This window comes from Rhea pennata, chromosome 4, assembly GCF_028389875.1.
Source record: "Rhea pennata isolate bPtePen1 chromosome 4, bPtePen1.pri, whole genome shotgun sequence".
NCBI classification, from domain to species: Eukaryota; Metazoa; Chordata; class Aves; order Rheiformes; family Rheidae; genus Rhea; species Rhea pennata.
This window is the reverse complement of record NC_084666.1, coordinates 42,873,761-42,898,888: the sequence shown is the minus strand read 5'-3', so window position 1 is coordinate 42,898,888 and position 25,128 is coordinate 42,873,761. Positions and strand designations below refer to the sequence as shown.

The following is a 25,128-nucleotide window of genomic DNA, read 5'->3' as shown; positions in this document are numbered from 1 at the left end:
AAAAAAAAAAAGGTATTAATCATTCAATGAAGAAATTAACAACTTGCAAGAATTGCATTACAACTGGAACAAAATTAAAAGGAACTACAGCTGATATCATGAGTTCTGTACATTTTTCATCCCTTTTCAGGTTGTATGCTATAAATTTTATTTCTATGTTTTTAAAGACTATAGTCTATAGTCTAACACAGTCAGGATAAGGCATCTGTTTAAATACTGATATCTGTATATTCTCTTGGGGAAAATGGTTCTTGCAAGTGTATTTGCTAGGTGGAAAGCTAAGGCAATTTGTGTTGAAAACAGAAGCATGTATGCAGAAAAAAAAATCAAAAGACATGTTACAGGCAGGAGGTTTTATACAATTATCTCTTTCCTGGCACATTAGTTTAAATTTATCTGCAATTATTAAAAACAGAGGCAATGTAATTTTTTAGTCATCAGGTTTTTATTTATATCTATTTCAATAGCCAACCTGGCAAGATCTACCTGGGACCTGAGAACTGTGTCCTTTCCTGTCACATGCTTTGCATGTCAAATCAATCCCATTTTGCTCTTCGAGAGTGGTTTATCACCACAGACTCACTAGACAATTTCTCTGGATGAGAAACGAGGAGGAGTGCCATTTGCTCTCCTTTCTCTGAGCTGCTATCTGCGCGAGGCTGACAAAAACGAAATGTCCTTTGCCATCAAAACACAACATACTGCATGTGCATAGGAAATAAATACACTAGTTATAAATTAATAGCTCCACATGCTTTGAGAGCACTCATATTGAAATTTACTTTAAAATCAAAACTTGCCATGTTCTTGATTGATTTAAACTTAAAAGATGCAACAAAATCTGAACAGGGTGAGGGTTTTCTTTTAAGAGAAAAATTACAGAAGTTACTTACTCTGAAGAAAACAAAAGCCACGTTTAACAAATTCTTCATCTTCCCTATACTGACAACCCGTTAACCACTGAATTGATATATTCTGGAAAATAGTTGAGCACAGATAACATGTATTTGACTTTCAGGATGTTAGGTCACCCTGCAGTTCAGATTCTATTAACTTACGTGAATAAATGAGTGATTAATTTGCCCAGAAGTGTCACAGTTGAAACAGATATAGCTAAATTGATTGTATTACTTCAGAGCTGCCCTCTCCACATTGGTATAAGCATCAGTCCCAACTAGAAACTATGGGCTCAATATAAGAACTGCTGCATGAACTGGCCAGTCTTACTTGGGAGCAAAATGTAATGACAAAGATTTCCTTCTGGCTTAAAAATAAGTGAAACAGCCACTAGCAAAAAGGAGAAGATAAAAATACTACATACAAAAAACTTATTTCTGCAACTATATTGCATGTGCGCTGAAAGAGGAAGAGTCTTTGGTCCAAATCCTCTGCGCTGTAAACTGATTAACTTAAAACATCGGAATAAAATCATTGGGATTGATTTAACAATAGCAAATAAAAAGCCATTTTGGACGTGTAAAAGTTTCTGTAAGTACGCCAGCGCTTTGTGCAGCCCTTCCACCCCTTTGCCGCTTCAGGGCGACTGAATTCAATGGCACCGTACCTTCCGAAGAGGTTTGAGCTTGGTCTCCATTATAAAGTCGTACTTGCAGAGTTCACAGCAGCGGGTGTCTGAGCTCTTAATCCACTGGTGCAGGCAGGCCTGATGAACAAAGCGCAGGGTCCCTGTGCAGCGACACGGCGTGATGAGGGGACTTTCATCATCTCCCTCACAGTGACAGATCCTGACAGGAAGGACAGCAAGAGCTAGTGAGGGGACTTTCCAAGGAGCAATGCAAAGGCTCTGGTTTATTTACGCTACTTTTTCATTTTCGGATTTGATATTCCTAAGAGCCAAAGTGTACGACCTTTTAGATTAAGCAGCAAGAACATATTCCTTGTTCCTTTCTGCCACTTCATAATTTCTCTTCAGTATTTCGCTTTGAATTTGCTATATATTATGAAGGTGAATTGATAGAAATAATACCTTTTCCCTTTTATGCGTGGCAAAACTTTTAAGACACAAATCTGTGCTCTTCTGTATAGTTACGTTTGAATAGTTCTTGGTCTGTAAGCAGCTTTGATAAAATACTCAAAGTTAGCAGAACGTAACCCCAAACTGAAAATATCCAGTATGAAAAGTACAAAACCCTCCTAAGATACCTCTTTAGAGTTATATGGTTAAAGATTTGAGTATTATAGAATAACGTGCTTAGCACGGTGTACACACACATGCACACGCTTCTTGGGAGGCAGGAGTTAAAAAGTCATGGTCCTTCCTCTTTTTCTGTCTTCACTGTCCCTTTGAAGTAGATAGCTGCATTATCTGGGAAGACAAAAACTACAGCTGTAAGCAGACCCTAAAACAGAGGTTGGTTCCAGAGCAGTTGTTGCCTTGTAATGGGATATAGAGCTTTTCACATTGCAGTTTTGCTTAAAATCATCAGTGTCTTAATATCCTAAGGTGATGGCTTTTCCTGCAACCTGTGTCCAAATGTCTTGCCGATCTTCCTCAGTTCCAAACAACTCCTGAGCACATCAGGAAAGCAGTCATCAAAACCAATGGCAGCTTTATTGGCAGGTTTCTCTAACAGCAAAGAAAGCCCCATGGCAAGCAGAGTACTACCCGAACAGCTAAAGGGAAGGAAGGTTCACCTCAACAAGCCAAAGGAGCAACTCTCCCTTTACGCAGACAAGGGTGGCCACGCAGCTCCTGGGGCAGGGAAAGGGCCGGGGACAGCCCTGCCGTGAGTAAGCAGGTCTTGCTGCCAGCCCGGTGAGGGAAGACTTGTGCAGAGACATCCTGCAAACGGTTGGCTAGAGCACAGCACAGACGCTGCCTAGTCTACAAGCAGGAGAAGCAGAAGCAGGAAAGCTGAACGTCTGAATGAAATGTATGGACCAAACTCAGCAGGTTCACTGTTCTCCCATGGTACAGCCTAGACCCAAGAGAAAACGAAACTACAATATTGGGAAAGCAGGGTAAAGCTGCTTCACCAGATACATAGCCAGGGACAAAAAAAGCCAGCAAAAATCAAAGCTCAGGAAACCTACTGCATGCACGTCAAGCTTTTAGTATCTTCAGCGATGCCTGTAGACTAATCAGCCTCTTCTACCCCATGGCAGGGGAAAGGGGAGAGAGGGAGGGAGGAGGAAATCCCCACAGCTTGTATCTAGCACAAATACATTTTTTTGTGACAAATCTGTATTTTACAATAACTCCATATACATTTTTTTCTTTTACTAACCCAGCCAAGCTAAATATATCAGTGGCTTAGTTCTTCTGTGGAAAGTTGCTGTATGCTGACTTCTTACTGACCTTAAGTAGAACTGCATTTTCAAAACACTGAATAAATAGCTCTTTTTCAACAAATGCATTCCCAGTCGAGAGTTACATAAAAAACAACATCATTTTCTTTTTAAATTAGAGCTGTTTCCCAAAGGAAAACTAGTAGTCTTTGTTCATTTTAATCCAAGCTATATATAATTTATTTTACAGGCTTTAGCATTTAAGCTATTTAGAAATTAGACAACTAAGCTAGGTACCCAAGAGTCTTTTTTCTACTATTGTCAGAATTGTTTTACATTATTTTAAAAGCTAAAATACAAGCCTAAGTCTCCACTGGGATCCTCAAATGAAGTGACATTGCAAATTTGAAAGGAATAAAAGTATTCTCCAGTAGAAATGCTTTTACAAAAAAACATTATATGAATTACACATCCCATTTGTGCTTTTGGTGTTTGAAAGTTACAGCTCTACGTATAAATAACAGGTGACATTAAGAACCTATATTATATGAAACATCCAAATAAACATTCTAATGGTCTCTTCTAGTGTTCTAACCACGAAGAATGTAATAAGAATAAAATCAAACTTGAAATTTTGAAAGATTTGGGGCAGATAACTTGTTATATTTTGGCTATCTTTGAGCAATAAACCAGAAACTCGTGGTCTTTGCTCTCTGATGGATTGGCCTATCACGTATGTAGTCATTAGCATGAATTACAGAAAATAAAGTGCAAGCAATGTTTTCAAAAAGTGCGTTGTACAAACAGAAGTAAGATAGAAGCAGAAAGCACACACTTATCTGAACTGTATCTAAACTAAATGGACAGCAGAGTACTTCCATTCTATTCTCCCACTTTAAACGATCAGATGTGTTCAAAAGTTTCAGCCATCAGATTGACATTTTACAGGACTGTTATCATCCTGAGAGTAAAATTTTCAGAAAAATTGCTCATCTACTTCTGAAATGAGTTGAATGAAAAAAAACCACTCTTTACTATGAAACAAACCACCAAGAAAAGGCTAAACCTATACTGATTTATTTACAAGTTGTAGAACAGCACTGATTACAGTTAACACTGACAGTTTCAGCTGCTCAAACACACTTAGAGAAGTTATGTATTCAGCTTTTCTCAACTTTCTAGTCCTTCAGCAGAGGAACAGGCTTCATTATAGTGCAATACTTTTGATCCTCTAGAAATGGAGAGAAGAAAACCAGTTATTTGGATGAGACAGAATCCCTTTATAATCATGGATCAAGCATGCAGAAAAATAATTTGGTAATTTTACCAGCTCAGTGTTTTAAAGACCCCTGCCTACGAACAGGATCTTGATTCCCTAGGGGAAAAGATAAGCACCATGACTGAGCTTAGGCCAAGGTTCAAAGGAGCTTTTGCTCTATGAATCACGTGTAACTCCAGAAAACAGAGAATACATAAGGTATCGGGTAATCTTCTGAATCAGATACACACAAATTGTGCATGTGTCTGTAAAGGCATACACCTACATACAGAGATTACAGAATAGATATATTTTCTTTAAAGAAGCTTACTATGAAATTTTATGAAATAACACTCTAACAATGCACAGTCATTGTTATGCCTATTTTTCTGCTTTATTTGAGTGTTATCATGCAGTTGCGTATTTCTCTAGTCCAGAATTGTTTCTGCAACCTTCAGCACACAGATATACCAAATGAAGGCATTTATGCAAATAGTGTGCACATATCTGACAAAAGTCCTTCATCATTTATAATGTAATAAATTAGCAAAATGACAAAACACTTTGGGAAAAAAATAAAAAATGAGAAACTGAAAAAAATAGTCTTTGTGAAAGATCTTGCATAATTTACACAAAAAACTGTTGCAGATTTATTTTACATGGTCCCTACAGAAAACTCAATTCTCAAGCAGAAATACAGAACAATACAAATTTTAAATTTTTTATAGATGTAAACAGAAATTAAAAGATTAGTAAGTTTGTTAAAGAATATTTTAAATATCTTCAGTATTGCTTTTTGTTTAGAATATTAGTTGATAAAACATTGTGCCTTTAGCACAATCAAAAGATGCTGAAAACTTGACTGATAAAGTAGTGATTAAGAAATTCTGAGAGACATTTTAAACATTGTACCATGACTATGTGAAAGCAAGTAAAGTTGCTTCCTTCACAGAAGAGCATACTGACAGTACATATATGTATTTGTGTGTGTATGTGTGTGCATATGTGTGTATATATGTAATGTATGAGAAATTTCTTGTTAGATTAAAATTATGGGATGCTGCTAAAGCACTCAGAAGTTAAACACGTTTAGAATTTGTTATTATCACAACTGTCTTCAATTCCATGACTACGAATTATTTTTCCCCTGATCCTGTTTATTGGAAATGTGTGCATCATGAAATTTAGTGTCCTGTCCTTATGCAGCTGGTGTGCACTCATCTGTACAACTGATTTCCACAGATGACTATTTGTCAAAGGAAGCTTATCAAGGATATGAATGAATCAGCATGTCCATCTTTGCCTTTCAAGCTATGTAAGAATCTCAACCTTTGGAGTAGTGCTGGTAGAAGAGAGTTTGCAGTTATTTGGCATAATCAGAACCCCTTCAGCGGATTTTGTAATAGAGAAGTGGTGTAAATTTGGCACCTACAAAGACATCGGAGTACCTAATACAATTTTCCAGGATTTTTGGCTATTAAAGACAAAGGGCTTAATTTCAGCAAGGTAGAATGGAAATAGTTCTTACAAACTTTCTTACAAATGCACCAGGCCAAAGTTTGTCTTCATTAACATCTGTACAACCCAGAAGAATGCCTCTGAGGCTTTTAAAGATAGAAGAGTGGGCATACTGCCAGCAATGATGTATGGCGATGTTTAGTAACTGTAAATGACATTGTGTGTGCAGAAACTGTATTGTTCTCTAATGTTTCTAGATGCTATACCGCTATATCTACATTAACAAGTAGGGCTGTGCAAGAGCAGCAAAACACGCTGAGAAAAACAGCTAAAATTCTGATATCCACATCATGTGCTTTTTGCTTGGAGTCGCTTTAGACTAGACCAAAGTCTACTCTTTAAAGTGGTTCTGTGGACTGAATGTTGATCTGCAGTTGGATTCCAAACACATCTTTCAGTCTAGTTTCATTCAAAGGGAGTACAGTTTGAGCACCCTGAGACCAACTCTCAACGAGGACCAGAATGCCGCAAAAGTAAAGGAATGCACAAGATTTGCTTTAAAGTAGGCCTGCTATCTGAACTAGGGCACCTATGGAGATCCCTTTGCTGACTACACTAGAAGGAGTTACTGTCTTGTGAGTGTCGCATGTTTACTGACACTTTCTACACACTGTGACCGGAGCACAACAATAAACTATGGCTGATGCCCAACCCATATTCCCATTTTCTTGGGGATGGAAGTACACCAGTAGAACAGAAATGCTTTCAAACTCTTAACAGATCTGACTAATAAAAGGGGAAAATATCTTTCCTGTGTAAATATGCTAAAGGAAGATAACATCTATTCAAAGAATTACTATTTTTAATGAAAAAGTATTGAATAAGCAGGCAAAATCTTGCCTGTTATTGGAAAGCAAATCTGGACTCACCGCGATTATTCAAAGATAAATTCTTACCCAGTTTGCGATCATTTGGTGGGTACATACCATTGCTATTACTAAAGGGAGCTTAGTCAGGACATGACTGAAGAATCTCACTCTGGTTTTGGTTGTGAAGATGACTAGCAGCCACCATAAATTACAGCGAGCCCCTAGGTTATTTTCAGTGGACCAAAAGGAAACAATTCCACAAGTTTGTAAGAGGATCCACAAACTGCTTTGGTTACTGTCTGATAATCTACAGAAAACTGTTCTTTAGTCCAAAAAAGAATGTTCTCCATTTCTGCCGATTTCTATAGTGGTTTGGTAAGGAACCACAGACAGATAGAAACTAAATATAGAGCAACCACTTAATGAAAAACTCACAGCAAATAATAAACTCATTAATTAAAAAAAGAAAAAAAAATCAAACTGCTACTGCATAATTCACTGGAAAAAACAGTTAAATTTTCTATGTTCAGCCAGCAACAGGCTATAGCATGCTATGTTTCTCTTGCTTCCATTTTGTAGGCTTGTTTTTTTGATCTTGTTTTCCATTTTTTCTACTGTTAAATCATAAAATAATCTGAATGACAAATTGGTCTTCCTCGCCATTTAAACACAGTGTGAATGAAGCACATTAATTCTGCATACCGAATGTAATCAATTTGTATACCTCTTCCCTGTCACTCCTGCCCTTCCATTATGCTATAGAGTCAGTTGCCTTTATCTGACTAGAGAAAACACATTTTCAAAACGTAGCACCACACCAGTATAATTTTGTAACAGTCTGGGTAAAGCTGTCTCCTGATTTCTGTAAACGTGATCAGATTTTATAAGAGACCCAAGATCAAGCTACATTAGGAAAACCACACTAAATAAATTTATTTCATCCACATTTCTTGTCCTTCTATTAATCTTCCATTACAGGTGATAAATACAATGTCTAACCATGTAAAGAGTTATAAGTAATTCCTGTCCCAGATGTACTGTCAGTGCTACCCAAAATAGGTGTCAGACAAGACTTAAACGCAAGATTAAAGAACCCAGGACTGCAACTTAATGAATTTAGCTTTCCTCCCATCTTTCTAGTGCAAGTCAAAGCTTTAAATAATTAAACTCCCTACAGAATATAAACTAGCTTTAAGTGTTTAATAATGGGACCCTTGAAAACAAACACTTCCTCTCACCCAAACTTTCTAGAAGAAAGTGGTGCCATTTCATCTGTTCACATTAAGCAGATGTTAGATAAAACAGTAACGGGTTTTGAGAGAGAGAACCAGAACCCAGGAGTCACTTCGCCCCAGCAAGTGACCTGAGCCACAACAAACACGTCTGCCTTCTTCTGGGTTTCCTTACACCCTTCCAAATCATGGATCGCTTCCAAAAGAGACTCCACAACCAGATGGCTAAAGAGGTGACAGATGGGGCTTTGAACTAGCAGGTATAGAACAGAATTAACCTGGATTTCCTACTGCTTCAAAGACTGATGAACCACTAGACCATCACCTACAGGAGGAGAAAGACACTATCAAACAAATCACTTTGTAAAAAGATGGCTTTAAACAGCAGTTTAAAGTAAACTGCAGTCACAATTCTTTAAAAGGAAGCGGTGAGAAAGCAACATGCAGGACATCTCACGCAGAAGTTCGGGCACCTCATGAAGGGATGTATCATCTTGAGACTCCGAGTAAGGCACTCGCAGCACAGAGAGGAGCAGGTTAAAAATAATCTTCAGCCTGACACTATACGGGCTGGCGGTTCGGCACCCTGGTTTTGGAGGGCTCTGCACGTGTTTCAGGTTTACATATTTTGCACAGCAGTTTATTTACTGGATACAGTTTCACAGTTTCAGCTCACACATTTCAAATGAGGGTTAAATTCTTAACTTCTCCCCTTTCTTCTCCCATTATTCAGGTACACCCTCAAATGAGAGCCTTCATTTACCTGATTGTATACAGATCCATTCATGGAGTTCAGAAAAAAAAAAAAATCTACTTCTGATACACATTTTATCACAGTGAAAAACTCCATTTTATTTAAATGTAAGTGATTTCTTTCACTGTAATCAATTCCACTTCAACTAACTACAGTTCAGTGTTATCACTGAAATGATGAGATCAGTGCTACAAAAATATTTAAGACCAAAAGCATAACTAGTCAAATAGAAAATATATTTTAATTATCCTATAATAAATAATAAAAATAAATATATCAATTATCAAATATTAATTCTGAGTCAATGCACAAGGTACTTATGATATACTAGTTATTAGTGGTGATATCAACAAACACTTTTTTTCCCTTAGGCAAAAAAAAAAAAAATGGAACTAAATTCTCACAATCCATTCACTTTATGGAGTCCCACACATAACTTCTCCCATTAGGGAGACTACTGTGGTGCAGACCAGAGAAAGACATTTCTTAGGTTGTTCTTCAGTGACCGAGTGACATGACAGGTTGCAGAATAAAGTAATTATGAGGAAAATCTCAGATATAATCTCAGATAGTAGCTTAGGGAAAGGGAGAATCCAGCTACATGATTTATAAAGCCTACACAGTGAATCTCAAAAAAGTTTAGGTGTCGTAACAACTCAGCATTGTCAGAACTGAGGTAGTTGTCCCTAATTACAGAAGCAGAAACCTTGCCTTTTAATAGACTCCAGAGAAAAGGAAGGGGTTCAGAGAAGAGGCTGTACAGACAGCAGAGCGTGACGGATGTCATACCTTTGTTTCATCATTTTAGAATGACAAAAGAGGGGAGATGTCTCACTTGAAGCGATCCAAGATGCTTGCGTCAGGCTAGATGAAGTATATATCGAACGTAATGTGCTTCTATTAGAACAGGATGTCCTCTCATATTCCCACCTAAATGCATGTAGAGGACAGTTTATATCCTTATGTGTAGATATAAATGTGTTCCACCACCAGTATTTCATGAGGAAGTAAAGCATAAAAATTGCCTACTCAAACACACAAAGATGAAAGAACTAGTACCAGGAGAGGTTCTAGATCCCTGTTCCACTACTGTCTCCACACAGTCCCGTCTAGGTGAGAGCCATTCATCTCAGCCAGTTTTGTGACATCAGCTAGAAGAAACCACTAACTATGCTGAAAAGTTTGAAGAAACATCTCTTGAAGAAAACAAAATTTCCGCATCACAAGCTGCTATGTAAATTCTAGTGCTGGAACAAACATATCACAAAAAAGTCATATTTTTCATGAAGAAAAATGTTTGCTGTATGTTGATATTAAGCTATTTTTTTTTCTTTTAGAAGGAGTAAGATAACGTGTCAATTAAATGCATGGGCCTATCTTGACCAACAGAAACAACAGTCTATATTGAATTGGTAGCAACAACTAATAGATGTCTTCCTTTTTATTCAACTGTCTACAAACAGATTAAGAAAGATAACTCCTCGGCTATGAAAAAAAGGATGTTAGGAAACACTAGGTAACCTTAAGTGGTTTGCCACCACCTGAGTTACTTATTAGAAGAGATAAAGATAGATTGCAATAGGTTTGCTTCTGATTTTGTAAGTTTTCCTAAATGTATTATCATCAGCTGTGATACACCTAGCAATGACAACAAGAAATACAGCATTACCCAGAGGTAATTTTCTTCCTGAAAAGGAAGGAAAGTGCAATTACAACTATCAACAAATTTTGCACAACAGGCCAAATGATCAACTGCACTGAGTTTTATGCTAGTCATTCATAGAGTCTCTCCATTGAGAATAAGCCTACAGACACATCCTTATCAAGGTTGTCAATTTTCCTGTACTAAACAGGAGCCTAGCTGAAAAGTTTGCATGTAGGCCCCAAAATTTTACCCTCAGCCAAGCTCGAAGTGTTACAAACAATGCCTAAATCATAGTAAAACCGAATGAGTTGAGAAAACAGAGAAAAGACTGGAGTCTACTTTCCACTAAGTTTGGGACTTAGGCAGCAGTTAGGATAAACCTGTATGAATGAGACTGTTACTAAACTTTGACTTTCTCTTTTTTAACCTGGTTCAGCTAAGCCCTATACTGAAATAACTTCAATTTTTGAGTAGCTTATATTCAGTTAATCAGACGGCCCTATTATATGCACTGTGCTTAATACAGTGAATATTCAATGCATATGCATAGGCTTGGTGGCTGTGAAATTTAAGACAACTCTGAAGATCAGGCTCAGTTATCTCTGCACATCTCTGCCTGGTACCATGTAGACATACTTCAAGTGCTACAAAAATATAAAGTATAGTTACTGCATTACTGCTGCTTCTCTGCATTTCTGTAAGACAAAGGGGTCCCAAGCCTGAGACACGGCCTGCCTGTGCAAGCTGGTGTTGCTCTGGCAGACCTTGCTCTGAAGAATCTTAGATTGTGATGACAGACAGCGGGCAGGTAACTGAAATGATCACTCTTGCCTGATAATTGTAATAAGGAGGGTACAGCACTAGCATTAGCAAAGTCTTGTATCTCCTGCTATGAAAAAGTACACTGTCTGCGCATTACCTTTTTGTTTTTGAAGTTAGGACCTTTGCAGTGTGTTAGCAGGCTGAAGTACACTGTGAAACTGCATGCTGCAGTACAGTGAACTTCCTCATTCTGCCTCTGTTTACATTTCCATGCAAATTTCTTCCCAGCAAAAAGTGAGAAGTTTTCCGTTACCGTATCAAGAAACTAAGCCTCATCCTCATTTTATACTTGACAGATGAGAGTCAATTCTGGCTCACCAGTTTTTTTTTTTAAAAAAAATACTTGTTTCAGTTCTGTTAAACTTACTGGATGGTACATTCTCAAGACTACTAAATCAAGTGACTCAAGCCCACTCAGTTTTCTACACCAAACTCACGCATTAGCTCAGCAGTGCCAACATTGCCCTAATTTTCCAGGGAAAATGCTCATCTTTTGATTACATGCTTCAGCAAAAAGACTTTTGGCTGTCAGAGGCCAATTCTCTTTTAGTCTAGAGAGTTACTTTCTCCTTCTCAAAACTTCTTTAATACTTATTCTGTCAAAACTTTCTTTTGTATCTTTGCCATCCTTGTGACGGGTACCAGCTTAGCAGCTTCTACGCATTCACGTAAAACAGCAGTGCAAAGTTCTGAACAAATTATGCCTGACTGGAAACAGTGTTTTACAGAAACCTTCAACCAGACTGCTGTGGTAATGGTAACTTTGAAAGACACTGAATCAGAACTATAAACTTATTTCATGTAAATCAATATTAAATGACAAAGAGAGACGAAAGCTGGATTTGAACTGATCACGTAAGAGTGAAAAACTCCATATCCCATTAGCTCACTGGCCTCCTGCCTCATTCTCTGGCTCTGGCTGGAGATTTAAAACACAGTAATACTCTGCCAGAGAGCACAGTGTGTCTGTCTAGCAAAGAAAAAACATTTAGTTTCCTTCCAGGACTACTGCTTTCAAGTAACAGATGGAGATTTAATAACCTTGCTGCAGAAAACATTTTGGGTAATTTCCTGTGGCCTATCTAGTAGTTTATTACAGATGAACAGTGACAGAAAGCAGTCAAGAGAAAGGCACTTAGCCCATGGTGATAAGAAATCCCTATTAAGTACGTTAAATCTTTCTCGTTAGACTAACCTGCACACTTCTAAATCATCAGACCAGTCATCACATAACGCTGGAGACTTGTGAACAGCATCAGCCACACGGGGCCCTGCTCCAGCAGGTGCCCCGTTCTCTGGGGCTGCCAGAGCGTCGCTGCCAGAGCCTCCCTCTGCAAAGCAGTCCTTCACATCTTTACTGTGTCTAAGGTAAGATGCACACTGCCGATCTCTGTAGTAGCTTTTCCCTTTGCTTTTTCCGCATTTCCTTGAGGAAATCCTTGCTTCCTGAGATGATGCTGAAGACTGAGATTCCTTAAACCTCGGAACCCTTCTTCTGCGGTGATTTAAAGCAGGATTCTCAGGATCAGATACCTCTTGCTTCTTTTTCCCCATTGTCCCCAGGGTGACAAATTCAACAGTGTTATTGTTTGAGGACCCATCCTGGGTACTGCATGATCTATTCCTTCTCCCTCTCCTGGGCATTTTGATCTTTTCTCTTGCTCTCCTCCTAACCTGAGCCCACTGACTCTCATCTGAAGACGATGATGAATCGGATGGAATCCAGTTCAGTCTCGCAGCCTCAGGATGTAATTTACAGTCCTTCCCCTTTCCTTGCTTTTCTGTATGCTCATCATTGTCTCCAGTCTCTTTTTTCCGCCTAAACCTTCGTTTTACTTGTTTCTTACCAGACTCCCTACTAGAAGGGGTCAGCACCATAACAGGGGTTGTATGTTCAAGCTCATCTTCTGGCAAATCATGCAATGTAGTAGATCTAGACAAAGCCGTAAGCAAAAGAAAAGGATGGAAATGGTAAGGGTGGGTGGAAAGAAAGAGAGAGAGAGAGAGAGAGAGAGAGAGAGAGAGAGAGAGAGAAATATCACACATGCACACAAAAAAAAGGATGAAAATGAGAATGTGAAATTTACCAGAAAAACAAGACTGAAAAGCAAAACCAGAACCAAAACAGAGATCAAAATAAAACTAAAATCTGTGTAAATTATGACTAGTGCTAAGCAGAAGCAAGAGCTACATATTATTTAATAAAGACAACAACTAACGAATATCAGCCAGATTAAAGCATATTTTTCTCAGCACATACCTACAAATGTCCTGAGTGGAAGGGCAGACAGACAACCGTGACTGACTCCTCGGAGCTGTTCCTGTTGTAGGACTGCTTGCCTGTTGAAATAAGTTAGAGAGTTTGGAATCTTTGTCCATGAAATACATTGCAGATATTTTACTGCTTTTCCACATGATTACAAAATTAAAACAACTGTTGCTGCTGTTCATAGTGTACTCTTGAACACATGCAAGTTCACAAAATACAGGAAGCCTGACCAAAAGCAAAACCTATTTGTGGAACTAAATATGACCAAACGTCTTCAGCCCTCATTTGCTCACAACTACTTTTTGTCATTCTTTGAGGAAGCAGCTTTCAGCATTTAGGATTTCACTTTGGTGGTGATCTGCTGCAAGTTTTTGATCAAAAAGGATGTTTTTGTATCATGCCAAACAAACTATGATGATTCTTTTCACAATGAGGTGAAGTGCATTTACATTACGGTGAGTGATGACGAGCACAAAGCAAAGCTACATGGAGTGGGCTGGTAGAACATTGAGAAAATTAAAGTATGTTTTAAAAGGTTTTCAAGGCAATCAAATCATCTGGAAGAGCTGAAAGAATGAGAAACTGATGAGCCTGAGAAAACCAAAGCGCAGGCTGCAGCTCTACAGAGCTGATCATATTCTCAAACAGCAAGAGAGATATAAAACATATTTAGTATATGACATTTTGCTCATAATGTGGTAGTTGTAAATTGCAAACTCAGTTGCTCAATACTTCCACTAAAAACATATTTTGATGGTGTTAGCACCAAGTCATTTCCATCTGCCTTGCAATCTATTGGCAGCATCGCTCTATGAAATCCAAATTTAAACACAAGGCCTTGTGATTCTTCAGGATCATTCAGGAAGTATGTATAGTATTAGCTATTAGTATAGCTAGCACAAGAAATTAAACTGAAAAAGCATTTGTATACAATCCTTTTGTTTAAATGGCTTTTCAGTGACTGGCTGGGTCCATAAGGCAGAGGAAGAATCTTAGAGTGACTCCAAGCTAAAACAGGAAAAAAGTACAAACATTGGTACAAAAAATAGTTTGTATTTGATTTTTTTTTTTCCACAAAAGGCATCATTTCAATTACACGTTATGTAGGGGAATGTGAATCAGACACAGCAGGGATATGCATAGGCATACAACCTCTGTGACCAGCTTTAAGTGAGCAGGCATGCCTGAAGCAGCTCGCCCAGCTACTTGATTGTTACTACTAGGGGAAAGATGCAGACATCAGCACCCGTCCCACACTGCTGGGCCACATGCTGCTGAACCTGGAGAAAAGACCCCTCCAGACTCCGCAGCAGACGAAGGACTGCTGCAGAAATCCAGCCCCAGAGCGCAGTGTGGGCCACTGAATTCATCGCTTGTGACTAGTTCCTTTTTTTGTTCCCCTCCTCTCTCTTGCAGCTGCAGGGCTGTACCATTGCTTCTTCCAGGGACTGGGCACGCCACAGGCTAGGCTGGATCTTAAACGGTGGTGATGTGTCTCCATGGCATAAAGGCAAGGTTTGTATCACCTTGCCCAGGCATCAGTCTTTGAAGGAACGCGAGCAGCTGCAGCAGCACAGTTACTGTGCAGTACGTCTGCGTGCATTCAAGAAACTTTCAGTTTTTATGGCTATAAAAGCAGGAAGTGAGCTAGACAAGTCCTAAGAGGTTTGGAATCAAGCCAAGATTAAAATAATTTGTCTGAAAAGCTTTTACACTTACTATTTGGGGTTGGAGACGGATTGAAATCTAATTATTTTCAGATAAAAATTACATCACAAATTTGATTGCTTATATCTTACATTTCACTTAGTTGTAAAAAGCTTGGACTGTTTCAGCCCTCTGCAGTTCAATTCACTTTCAAGTTCTCCTGCATCCGCATAATGATGCTAATAATATGCTGAGCTGCAAGTATCTCAGAGGAAGGTTTATTTTCCTCTGAAACTATTCCCATGAATTCCTTAAAAAAAAATTTTTTTTTTGTTTGTTTGTTTAATCCATATTGGGACAAACTTGACATCTGTGCAGGCACAAATCCTATGCACCAACTAAATACTCAAAAAACACAGCAAGAAACTCTCAGCAACCCAAGGTACTCCCAAGATGATTCAGATTCTCATCTCTGATGGTGTTTCAATCAAAAGGTTTCTACGACTTTGAAATACAAATACTGTTTGTAACAACTTTAAAATAACTTTTAATGAATGGATAGAATGCTTTCTAAAACTAAGGAAGTTAGTGTTTCTGATACTCATTTTCTAATGTTTACTTATGAAAAAAGAGATTTTTTTGACTGATTCCAGTTGATTAAAACTTTAGGCTTGCAAACTGCATTTTGCAAAGGCACTTGAGGGCCATCTCCACCAAGCTGCTTACACATACTCCTTACTCTGCAAATCTCTGCAACTTAAATAGGAGTGGAAGGACCAGTTAATAGCAAGTCTGTCCCTGGTATCATATGTCACACAAATATAATCATTCATTAAGTTGGTAAGAAAGCTAACAAACTTGTAAATTCTAAATTAACTGGAAGACTATTCCAGAACTTTATTACTAAATGCCTCACATTTTCACTCCAGCTATGTTCTGCCGGTATAAACTGGATCTGTTTGCTCTGCTGCCAACGCTGCCCCTGAGCTTACCTCCTTTCTTTCCCCAGTAGTCCCTCTTAACCTTCTTCCCTCTGAGCTAAACACCCCAAACTTTTTAAAGAAACGCATATACTGGTACATCCAGCATCACAATGACGGTATCTAAAGTAGCATATAGTGAATTGATATATTTACAGAGCACAGCCATACGTAAGTATAAGGCTAGATCCTAGACTGTGTGTAAGTGTCTCAGTACAACACTGTGCTTCATGTGACCAACAGAGCGGGCTGGTTAACCCAGGCACAGCATCGCACATGGCCCGGGTTACTTCAACTGGTGCTAGGCTGGAGTCTCCGCTATATTGTGTCACCACAAAACACAGCACTGAGCAAGTCCATCAGCTCTGCTCATAATGCAGGCTTTCTATCATTTTTAATCATCTTTATTGCTAGCTTTAGAAACAAAATACAAAATCCTATAACTTGCATCAAGTTTATTTTATAGGCATCTCTGACAAACTGAAAACAAGATCATTTGAATATATTTTGTTCATAGCATATCAATCCAGGTAACAAGCTCTTATGGGATTGTATGTACAACAGATGTCAGAAACAGTCTCCAGCCCACAGATCTTATTGCTATATTATCCTACTTAACACACTGAATATTCTGAAGTCTTGCATTTATTGAATAGGGAGATCAGACTGATTTTGTGGACTCCAATTCCACTTAACAGGCTAAAGAATAAATTATTTTTAAAATATTATGCCTGGAATGGGTATCTATGTCAAACAGCTATAGTGTACAACTCACTGAAATCAGAAAACTAAACAAGAGCTGCACTAATTTTATCATAGCAAATTATATCAGTAGCATAATTAAACATGGCAATTCAAAATAAAGTTGTCTGACAATCCATTTATAAGCAAGGCAGCTCATTTTGCTGTGACATCAACACAACGAAGATGCTTGAGGGATAATGCCAACTCCAGCTGATTAGGTCTGACATTTCAAAAGCGTTGTTAGCATGGGTTCCCTAGCCACCACCTTCTGCTGTCTTGGCCAGTTCAAATGAACTCTTTCGTCGAGGATACGCAATTCAATTAACAGACGTGTCAGGGTATTTTATTCATAATTATTTTCAATATGTTCAACAGGAGCTGAAAGTATGCCTTTCAAACAGAATACTGCCAAATACAGAGTTTTCAGGACAATGGAGATAATCATTTGTCTGGCACAAGGGGATACTGATACCACACACACGTGTTGCTGTTAGAAGACTTCACCAAAGACAAAAATGGGGGACTGAATGAAGCAAAACTCACAAAGAAAATACCAATTTCCTATCAACATTCAATTCTCACTCTAATTTGATATTGACAGTCTGACTGGGTTGTCCAGATAACAACAAAAAAAAATGAGTCATCTCTGCCCGACTACTGCTTAACACTGCTGTTCACGCTAGTCCATGAATCTGAGATAATCTGTGTTCCTTCTAAGAGGAAAGGACTTTACTTTTACCTAAGAGAAATGCTCATTAAAAACATTTCACACGTACAGAGCATTCATACCTGAATGGAGTTAAGCTTCAAAGAAACAAACCAGATGTAATGCACATAAGATGGTCTCGCAGATACCAACAGAAAGGCTAATGAATCCCCCAATGCCTGTCCTGAACAGGGAAGGCCATCGGCACTTCCGAAAGCCGCTCAGCCTAGAACATCGTTAATGCAGAAAACCACACGAAAGCGAGAGAAGGTAGGGCCGATAGGCAGCGTGACTAATGCTTTTGTTCTCGTAGCAACTGTGCTTTATAGCAGTGCTGTATCACAGAATCCTCCAGATCCCACCAGCTGATCCCACAGCCAAACAGCTGAAACTCTACAACCTATTAAAATAATGATACACGGAGGAATGGATAGAAGATGATCATGGCAGTTTGCACATAATCAATCTTCAAGTGGTAATAAGCTCAGCAGAAGATCCAGTCTGAATATCTTCATCTAAAAATCCTGGTTTGATAAAAATGTAAGTTTGATGGAAAACATCAGTCTTAATTACACTTTTATTTTTTCAGGTGGGCATGATCCACATTCACATCTCAGTCTGCACGCAGGTGCATCTTACTGCTTTGAGCTCAGATCTAGAAGTCATTATTGTCTGACTGATGGCCATCCACTGACCAGTAAATGAACCGGTAAATTGATTTCTGTTACATTTTCTGCCATAGTGATTTTTTTTTCTTGAGTATTTCCTCTCTAAACATTTTCTTTCCCTCCTGCCTTCCTTCCCCTCCTCCCACTCCCTCTGAAGAGAAGGAATAAAAGTCAAAAAGTAACACATAAGCAAGGAGAGGAAATAAGACTTACAATTCCGCTGAACAATATTGTTCAGCAGCTCCGAAAATTAATGTAAGCATACTGTAAAATGGTTCAACCTCTATCACTAAAGCAAGTTTATTTTCCAGCACAGTAAAACCAGAATCATAAGTGGCAAATATATCCTGCCATTTAAAAAATGAAAATAACAAAAGCAGTTACAACTCTGACTTGTTGATTTAATGAGCTTCTTTTAAATTTCTCTCCTTCAGTCTTACTGAGCTATGAGCTCCTTCTGAGCTACCTTATTTTAAAAGAAGAGGTCTATCTCCTAGTGGGTTTTTACTGAAAATGCCCCCCTTTCTATAAGCTTAGAAGCACTGGCAACTAAGCTTTGAATTATCACAGGGATTACAGGTTGCAAAATTCTTTCTATTGTGGCAAAGCAGTATTTTTGATTTACAATTTTCTCCAAACTTTTCAGGATGCATCTTTCTAGACATTATCACTTTGTTAATAAAGATGTTATCTAATTCCCCCCAAAACATACACTACTTCTTGAGGCAACAGCTTAGGCAATTGTAAATAAGGATATGCTAGTCTGTATGCAAAAGGTGCAGAGTCATAAGACCAGCAGTTCTTGAGTGTCTGAAACAAGCCAGATGCTAAATGTAGCCTCAAGAAAGGTGAAGTACAAAAAATGTGTCTTCTTTGTTACCAGATTTTGTAGTATTTTACTATAACGGTAGTGAATATCAGTATTCAGAGGACATCCTTTAGACTTTCTATTCCAAAGACAGCATATATTCCCATATATTCTTCTATCTATAGGATTTACAGCTTCAAAATATTTTTATATTCTAAACAACTTTCAATCATATGGCATTCCTGCTATTCTCCCAGGGGTGCTTAGGTATGTAAGGGCACAAATTCACACCATTCTTTGATCTGATGGACTATAAAGGATGTAGACTGAATAAACTCCCATCTGTGAGGGTATCACCATTATATTTGAACAACTCTATTCTGCTGTGTATTCAGTATTTATTTATTCCAGTCCTAAGAAAGAGAGAAACCTAAACGCCACAGAGCAAAAGAGTTGTACACAGAATATGGAAATGACTAAGCCAAAAGACAGTGAAACTCAGACAAAACAGCACCATGAAAAATAGGAGACACCATATTTTTATGAAATGAAAAGAACTTCAGGCAGCAGCAAAAAGTAATTCTGTATCGGTGCACAAATAAAGTCTGTTTGAGTGGGTTCTTTTAGGACAACGGCCTGAAATATGCTACTGAGCGCCACAATGAAAAAAAAAGTCATGTAAAAACTTGCTTAAGTATGTATGTAGTAGCTACGTTACAGACGATCATAATTCCTGTTGAAAAATGAACATTAACCATATGTTATAACTTGAACAGAATCATAGAACCATGGAATGGTAAGGTTGGAAGGGACCTCTGGAGATCATCTAGTCCAACCCTCAGCATAGCCCTTGTGGGGATTGAACCCGCGACCTTGGCATCAGCAGCACCACGCTCTAACCAGCTGAGCTAGAATACTTTGTTTAGTGGGAAGAAATCAACGCTGCTTCACCTATATGACAGTAAATATCATACGACAGGACTTAAATTAGTAAGTACACACTATCAGCTCTTTATCTGCAGAACTGGAAATGAGACATCAGCACCAGGTACGCTGGTATAAACCCAACATTTGTGGTACCCAATACTTTCCAAATAGTCATGCAGTTTTGTCTAGACATGTGTTGATGTGACACGTATAGATATAGTTAGCACGAGCCATGGGTAAGAACTGCAGTTAACAAAATAGAATCTACACAGAAGAGTACAGCATATTTTCCTATGTATTCTCTTTTATTAGAACACTAGTTCAAAACAGGTCAAGCTTACCCGAGAAATTGAAACTGCACTATTCTGTACTGGTTGTTCACTGAAACTAAGACATTTAATATAATTTTATTTAAAAGTTCAAGTTTTAGGCAAATTTAGATGAATGCAGTTTTCATGCACTTTGTTAAGGACATTGTAAATAAAGAATAAATTCTATGGGCAATCAGAAAGTATTATCTGGATAAAGTAAATAAGCATTTACATGTAAGAGAAAAGAAAACAGCAATAATTTTTATGCCACTGTGTTTAGTTCTAGCTTTTACCTTCCTCTCTTTCATATTTTGATGAACAAAATATTTTTCTACTAACTTGTTTACTTAGTACTTTTTTTTTTTTTTACAGTAATAGAATCATAATGATAGTTAAGTGCAAGGTTAGTCTTCACCTTTGATATTAATGATTCTGTTTATGAGGAAAGGGCATCATTTAGATGACTAAGATAACATTTACACTCAAATTTTAATGCTGGTTTTGTATACACAGTATTATTCACTGTTATAGTGCTTTTGAAGACTGGCATTTTACACTTTACAAGACTAACGATTTGTTTGTTCTTTTTTTTGTCTTTTTTTTTGCAAATTCTAAGTTTTCTCTCAGTTCTGATTAAATACAGTATTATATTTAGATTTTTTTAAACAGAACCCATTACAGCCAACTAAGAGTTATGCTTTGAAAGGATGGAACTTTAAGGCTCCTTGAAAAAAAATACATAACAATCTAGAAGAGAATTGCAATATATGATTATTGTGAGACTGGCAAAATATAGTAAGCATAACAAATACAGATCAGCTACTAGCTGTGCAATCCCCTGTACCAGAAAGTAAGGAGTTCAAACAATTTTTTTTTTTTTTTGCTCTTCAGGACTCAATTATGCACCAGTTAACTGGGAGATGTAGCAATGCTGTATCAGGCTACCAAACTCCTCTTTTTTTTTTTTTTAAAGGAAAATTTATTTTCCTTTAAAACGTATCATTGGTTCTCATTATAATTTAGGTATAAAGTTTTATGCATTCTGTTTTGGTATCACTGCTGAAGATACGGTGGTATACTTACCCATTAAAAATGCATGGTATGTAACACTGAAGTCTGCTTCAAGTTGTGTAAATTACCTAAATTGTGATATAGTACTATTCATATATTCACCTCACACTGATAGAAGATGAAAATTAAAGAATATGAAAGCCTATATGAAAGAATATTCCATTTTAATGAAACTGATTAAATAAAATTCTATAATTCAAATGGATAAAATGGAAGGTGTACCATTAAAATAGTATGAATTCTGCACCATAATTGCAAAAACAGAGCATAATGTTCTACCAGAAAACTAGTATAATGCCTAACTGCATAATCAATCATTTCAAATATTCCTTTAAAACAGTATCAAAGCTGTATTTCAAAATCTCAAATTGAGTACTTCAAATCAACAATCACTCAATTGGCATCAATAAATATTTTATCTAAAACTTTAGTAAATACTTCTTTGACATGCTGGTGCCTTTTGGTTTTCATTTATAACTTACTGAGAGGAGAATAAGGTAGAGAAAAGCATACAGTGAAATTCATCCTTTCCTTCATATTTTTCATATTCTGAATTAGACCAATGAATATTATCATACCAAATATTTCAAAGTGATCAACTTACTTCTTCCTGATGTAACTCAACTGAATTTTATTAGATAGATGCTCTGCAAACTCATAAATAAAAAGTGTTCTAACATCTGCTCCAGGCTTTTGAGAAGCAATTGAACCAAAACAAAAATTAGGCAATTTGCTTCAAGACTGAATTTCTCTTCCCTGGAAAATAAGCCCAAAGTTCCCAACAGAGAATTTCAAATCTTACTGCAGAGAGAGCATCCTTCTCTAAGGAGCTCTTGAATCATAATTAACATGCAGAAAGATAATTATAATGTGTTAGAAAATTTCTTCCAGAAAGCATTTTAACATAACCAGGCAGCCTCACAAACACATATAAGCATAACCTCTATGGACTGGATTTCAAACACGAGATTAGTTCCACTGGTTAACCACAGTGGAAAGAAATGAATCCACGAGATCCTTATCATACTAGCACTCTCCTTAAATTATTCATATTTTTAAGAAGACATTAAACATTTACAGAGAAAAGATATGGTGCAGAGAACTAGCCAGTGGCAAAGAGCTAATGAACAGTCAAGTCTTTAATTTATTTATATTTTAAATAAATCTAGATTTTTAGAAAAAATGTAATTCTGAAATCAAGATTAGTGCGTAAGATTACTTCCTACAAAGAACAGAGTTGCCTCGACTACCAGCACCACGGAATATGGGTGGGAGAGAGAGGGGAAAGTCAAAGAGAAGGATTAAAAAAGAAATAAAAGAAATAGAATAAAAAATCAAAATAAAATAACAAAAGAGCAATTCACATTTCCAATATTTATATATTTGTATTTATATGCATTAGAGTAGGAGAGGGTTCGAAAGCCATATTAAGTAAGTAGTCCTCCGCTTTGCCACTGTGTGATAATGTGAAGTACAGCTCAATCCCAAACATGATCTACTATTCCCCACTCTATGGATTATCCCTCGCCTCAAAAAAGTGCATCTTTCACAGTTACAGCTACGTAATTTTATAGTTATATGAAAATAATTTGAAAATATTCCAGTTGGCCTAGTTTTATAATTGTACATCTACAGACATATATTGGCCCGCCATTCCACTTACATTCATGAATTACAATGGACATCGCAAATAATTATGTATTGAAATCACATCTAAATTATTGTAACTTTTCTCATTTAGCTAAATGAGAATAAATTGAGCTAAAATTTAGCTCATAGTTTATTCCTGAAATTCATATCAGAAACATATATGTAAGGTGACCAAAGTCTTCACAACATATCAAATTTCTGCAGTCACTGAATATCAGAAGGAATTGCAAAATACAAGCATTGATTTTTTCCACTCTAGTAAATGTCAGATTAAAAAAAAAAAAATCCTGTAAATTGAAGAGGAATATAATGATTAGTATCTGGTACAAAATAATAAGTAGCTAGTAGATGAAAAAAATATATGTGTTCCTTTTCATTATGTCTGGATCAAACATATTTAATGTTCAACAATCCAATCTATCTGTAATATCATATAATTCAGAAACATGCCTTGTACATAAAATTGCCTAAGCATATTCTTCAAACCCCAGGTATCCTTTCCAATGCTAATACAGCAGTTGAATAGATAATTATGAAACAGAAAGAAATCGGTACTTGGAGACTCTCTGATATGTTCTGTTTTCCAAGCAGGGGCCCACTGATACCCAGGAACATCCTCTCTGGCTCTGGACCGGGGCTCCACATACCACCAACCCTCACACACACAAACACACAGTAACTGTTAAAAGGCAACTCTCAATTTAACCCTTTTAAGCCTACTCATACAGGCAAATACAAACAGTAAAAGATAAAAACAAAACAATGTGGTTTTGTTACCGTAATTGATATTTCAAGGCTTACTGGATTTTTATGCCCATGGAAATTTTCATTGTGTGCAGGATCCAGCCCTGCACAGAACTCAGCTCTTGCCTTTGGCGTGTTGCCTACATCATCCAGAAACTTCCAGTATCGTTCTGGGATGCAGGATTTGGTACTATTTCTTTGTGCTATGCAATATTAATCTGAAAAGGCAAGTGTTTCTTTTTCTGGGTACATACACGCACACCCTTCTCTTTTGGCAAAACTGCATTTTGAGTCACAAAACAAAGTGGAAACCTTGGGCTTCCAATCAAGCATCTTTCAGCATTTAAAAAGCTTCACTGGTAGGTAGCTTCACGCAGCGAAACCAGTCGAAAAGAATGAGCTATACCATAACACACAACATCAGAAATAGATTAAGTTAGGCACATGTCTGAAAACCTTGCTTACTAACTGACAACTTACTAACTTGCAGGCATCTTTTCTAAAATGCACAACTCTTGATTTTTGCAGAAGTTAAATAAGCAAAATAAAGCAAAATAAAAAGGGCTGGCTTTGGTGAACTGTAAATCCCTGCAAAAGGGATTCAGGAATTTATATGCTGACATATAAATAAGGTACACACAATAGAGCTGCTAACATTTGGGTGCGGCAGGTGGCAAAAAAAAATCAAGCATTAATGGAAAGTTTTCCATTTTAATGGAAAAAGGTTTAAATGTTATTTACTTATTTCTATTTCACATATTAAGGTAATAATTAATCATATATTTCTATTAAGAAGGATTTTACATGGAAGCTATAACATTAGACAACAAAAACTTAAAATCTGTTGTTTATTAAAAAAACAGAATATGTACATGGGAGTAAAGTAATACACTTAGTAAGCTCAATTTACTTTAATCAATTTACTTTAAATTCTATATAAAGGAAATGTGTTAATAGATTCCACATACCTTTGAAATGTTACTTGATCTACTTGTGGAACGCCCTGGGGATTTGTCATTCTGGAAAACAAAATCAGACACCAAAAAAATAATGCAGTTTCTAAGATGAATTTGTACTCTTTTTGTGCGTGCGCTAAGTTCTCTTTCTATATTCTTCTTCAGGTCTCAGACACATGTATTAATACTTTCCTATACACAAATTAATAAAAGCCTTTCAACTTTATGATGTCCCATCTCTCCTTATCTCCTGTTTAAAGAACTACAAAATAATAGAGAAGTTGCCAGCTAAAACAGGCTAAATATCCTACTCCATTAACATGCATGTCTAGTCTAGAAATTAGAACTTCCCCTATAATT

The 25,128-nt window shown here is 37.1% G+C and overlaps 1 protein-coding gene across 2 annotated transcripts in view; it reads right to left on the bottom strand.

Moving 5' to 3' along the window:
• MARCHF1 (membrane associated ring-CH-type finger 1) overlaps positions 1–25,128 on the bottom strand; it is an 85,320-nt gene that overhangs the window by 20,590 nt on the left and 39,602 nt on the right. The window contains exons 2-5 of one of the 2 annotated variants that reach the window (XM_062574711.1): positions 24,781–24,831; positions 13,548–13,627; positions 12,483–13,220; positions 1,565–1,745 (exon numbers count right to left, since the gene is read on the bottom strand). In XM_062574711.1, coding sequence (XP_062430695.1) covers positions 1,565–1,745; positions 12,483–13,220; positions 13,548–13,627; positions 24,781–24,831 — 1,050 coding nt within the window. The remainder of the gene's footprint in view (positions 1–1,564; positions 1,746–12,482; positions 13,221–13,547; positions 13,628–24,780; positions 24,832–25,128) is intronic. The other variant, XM_062574712.1, reaches the window with a different exon arrangement.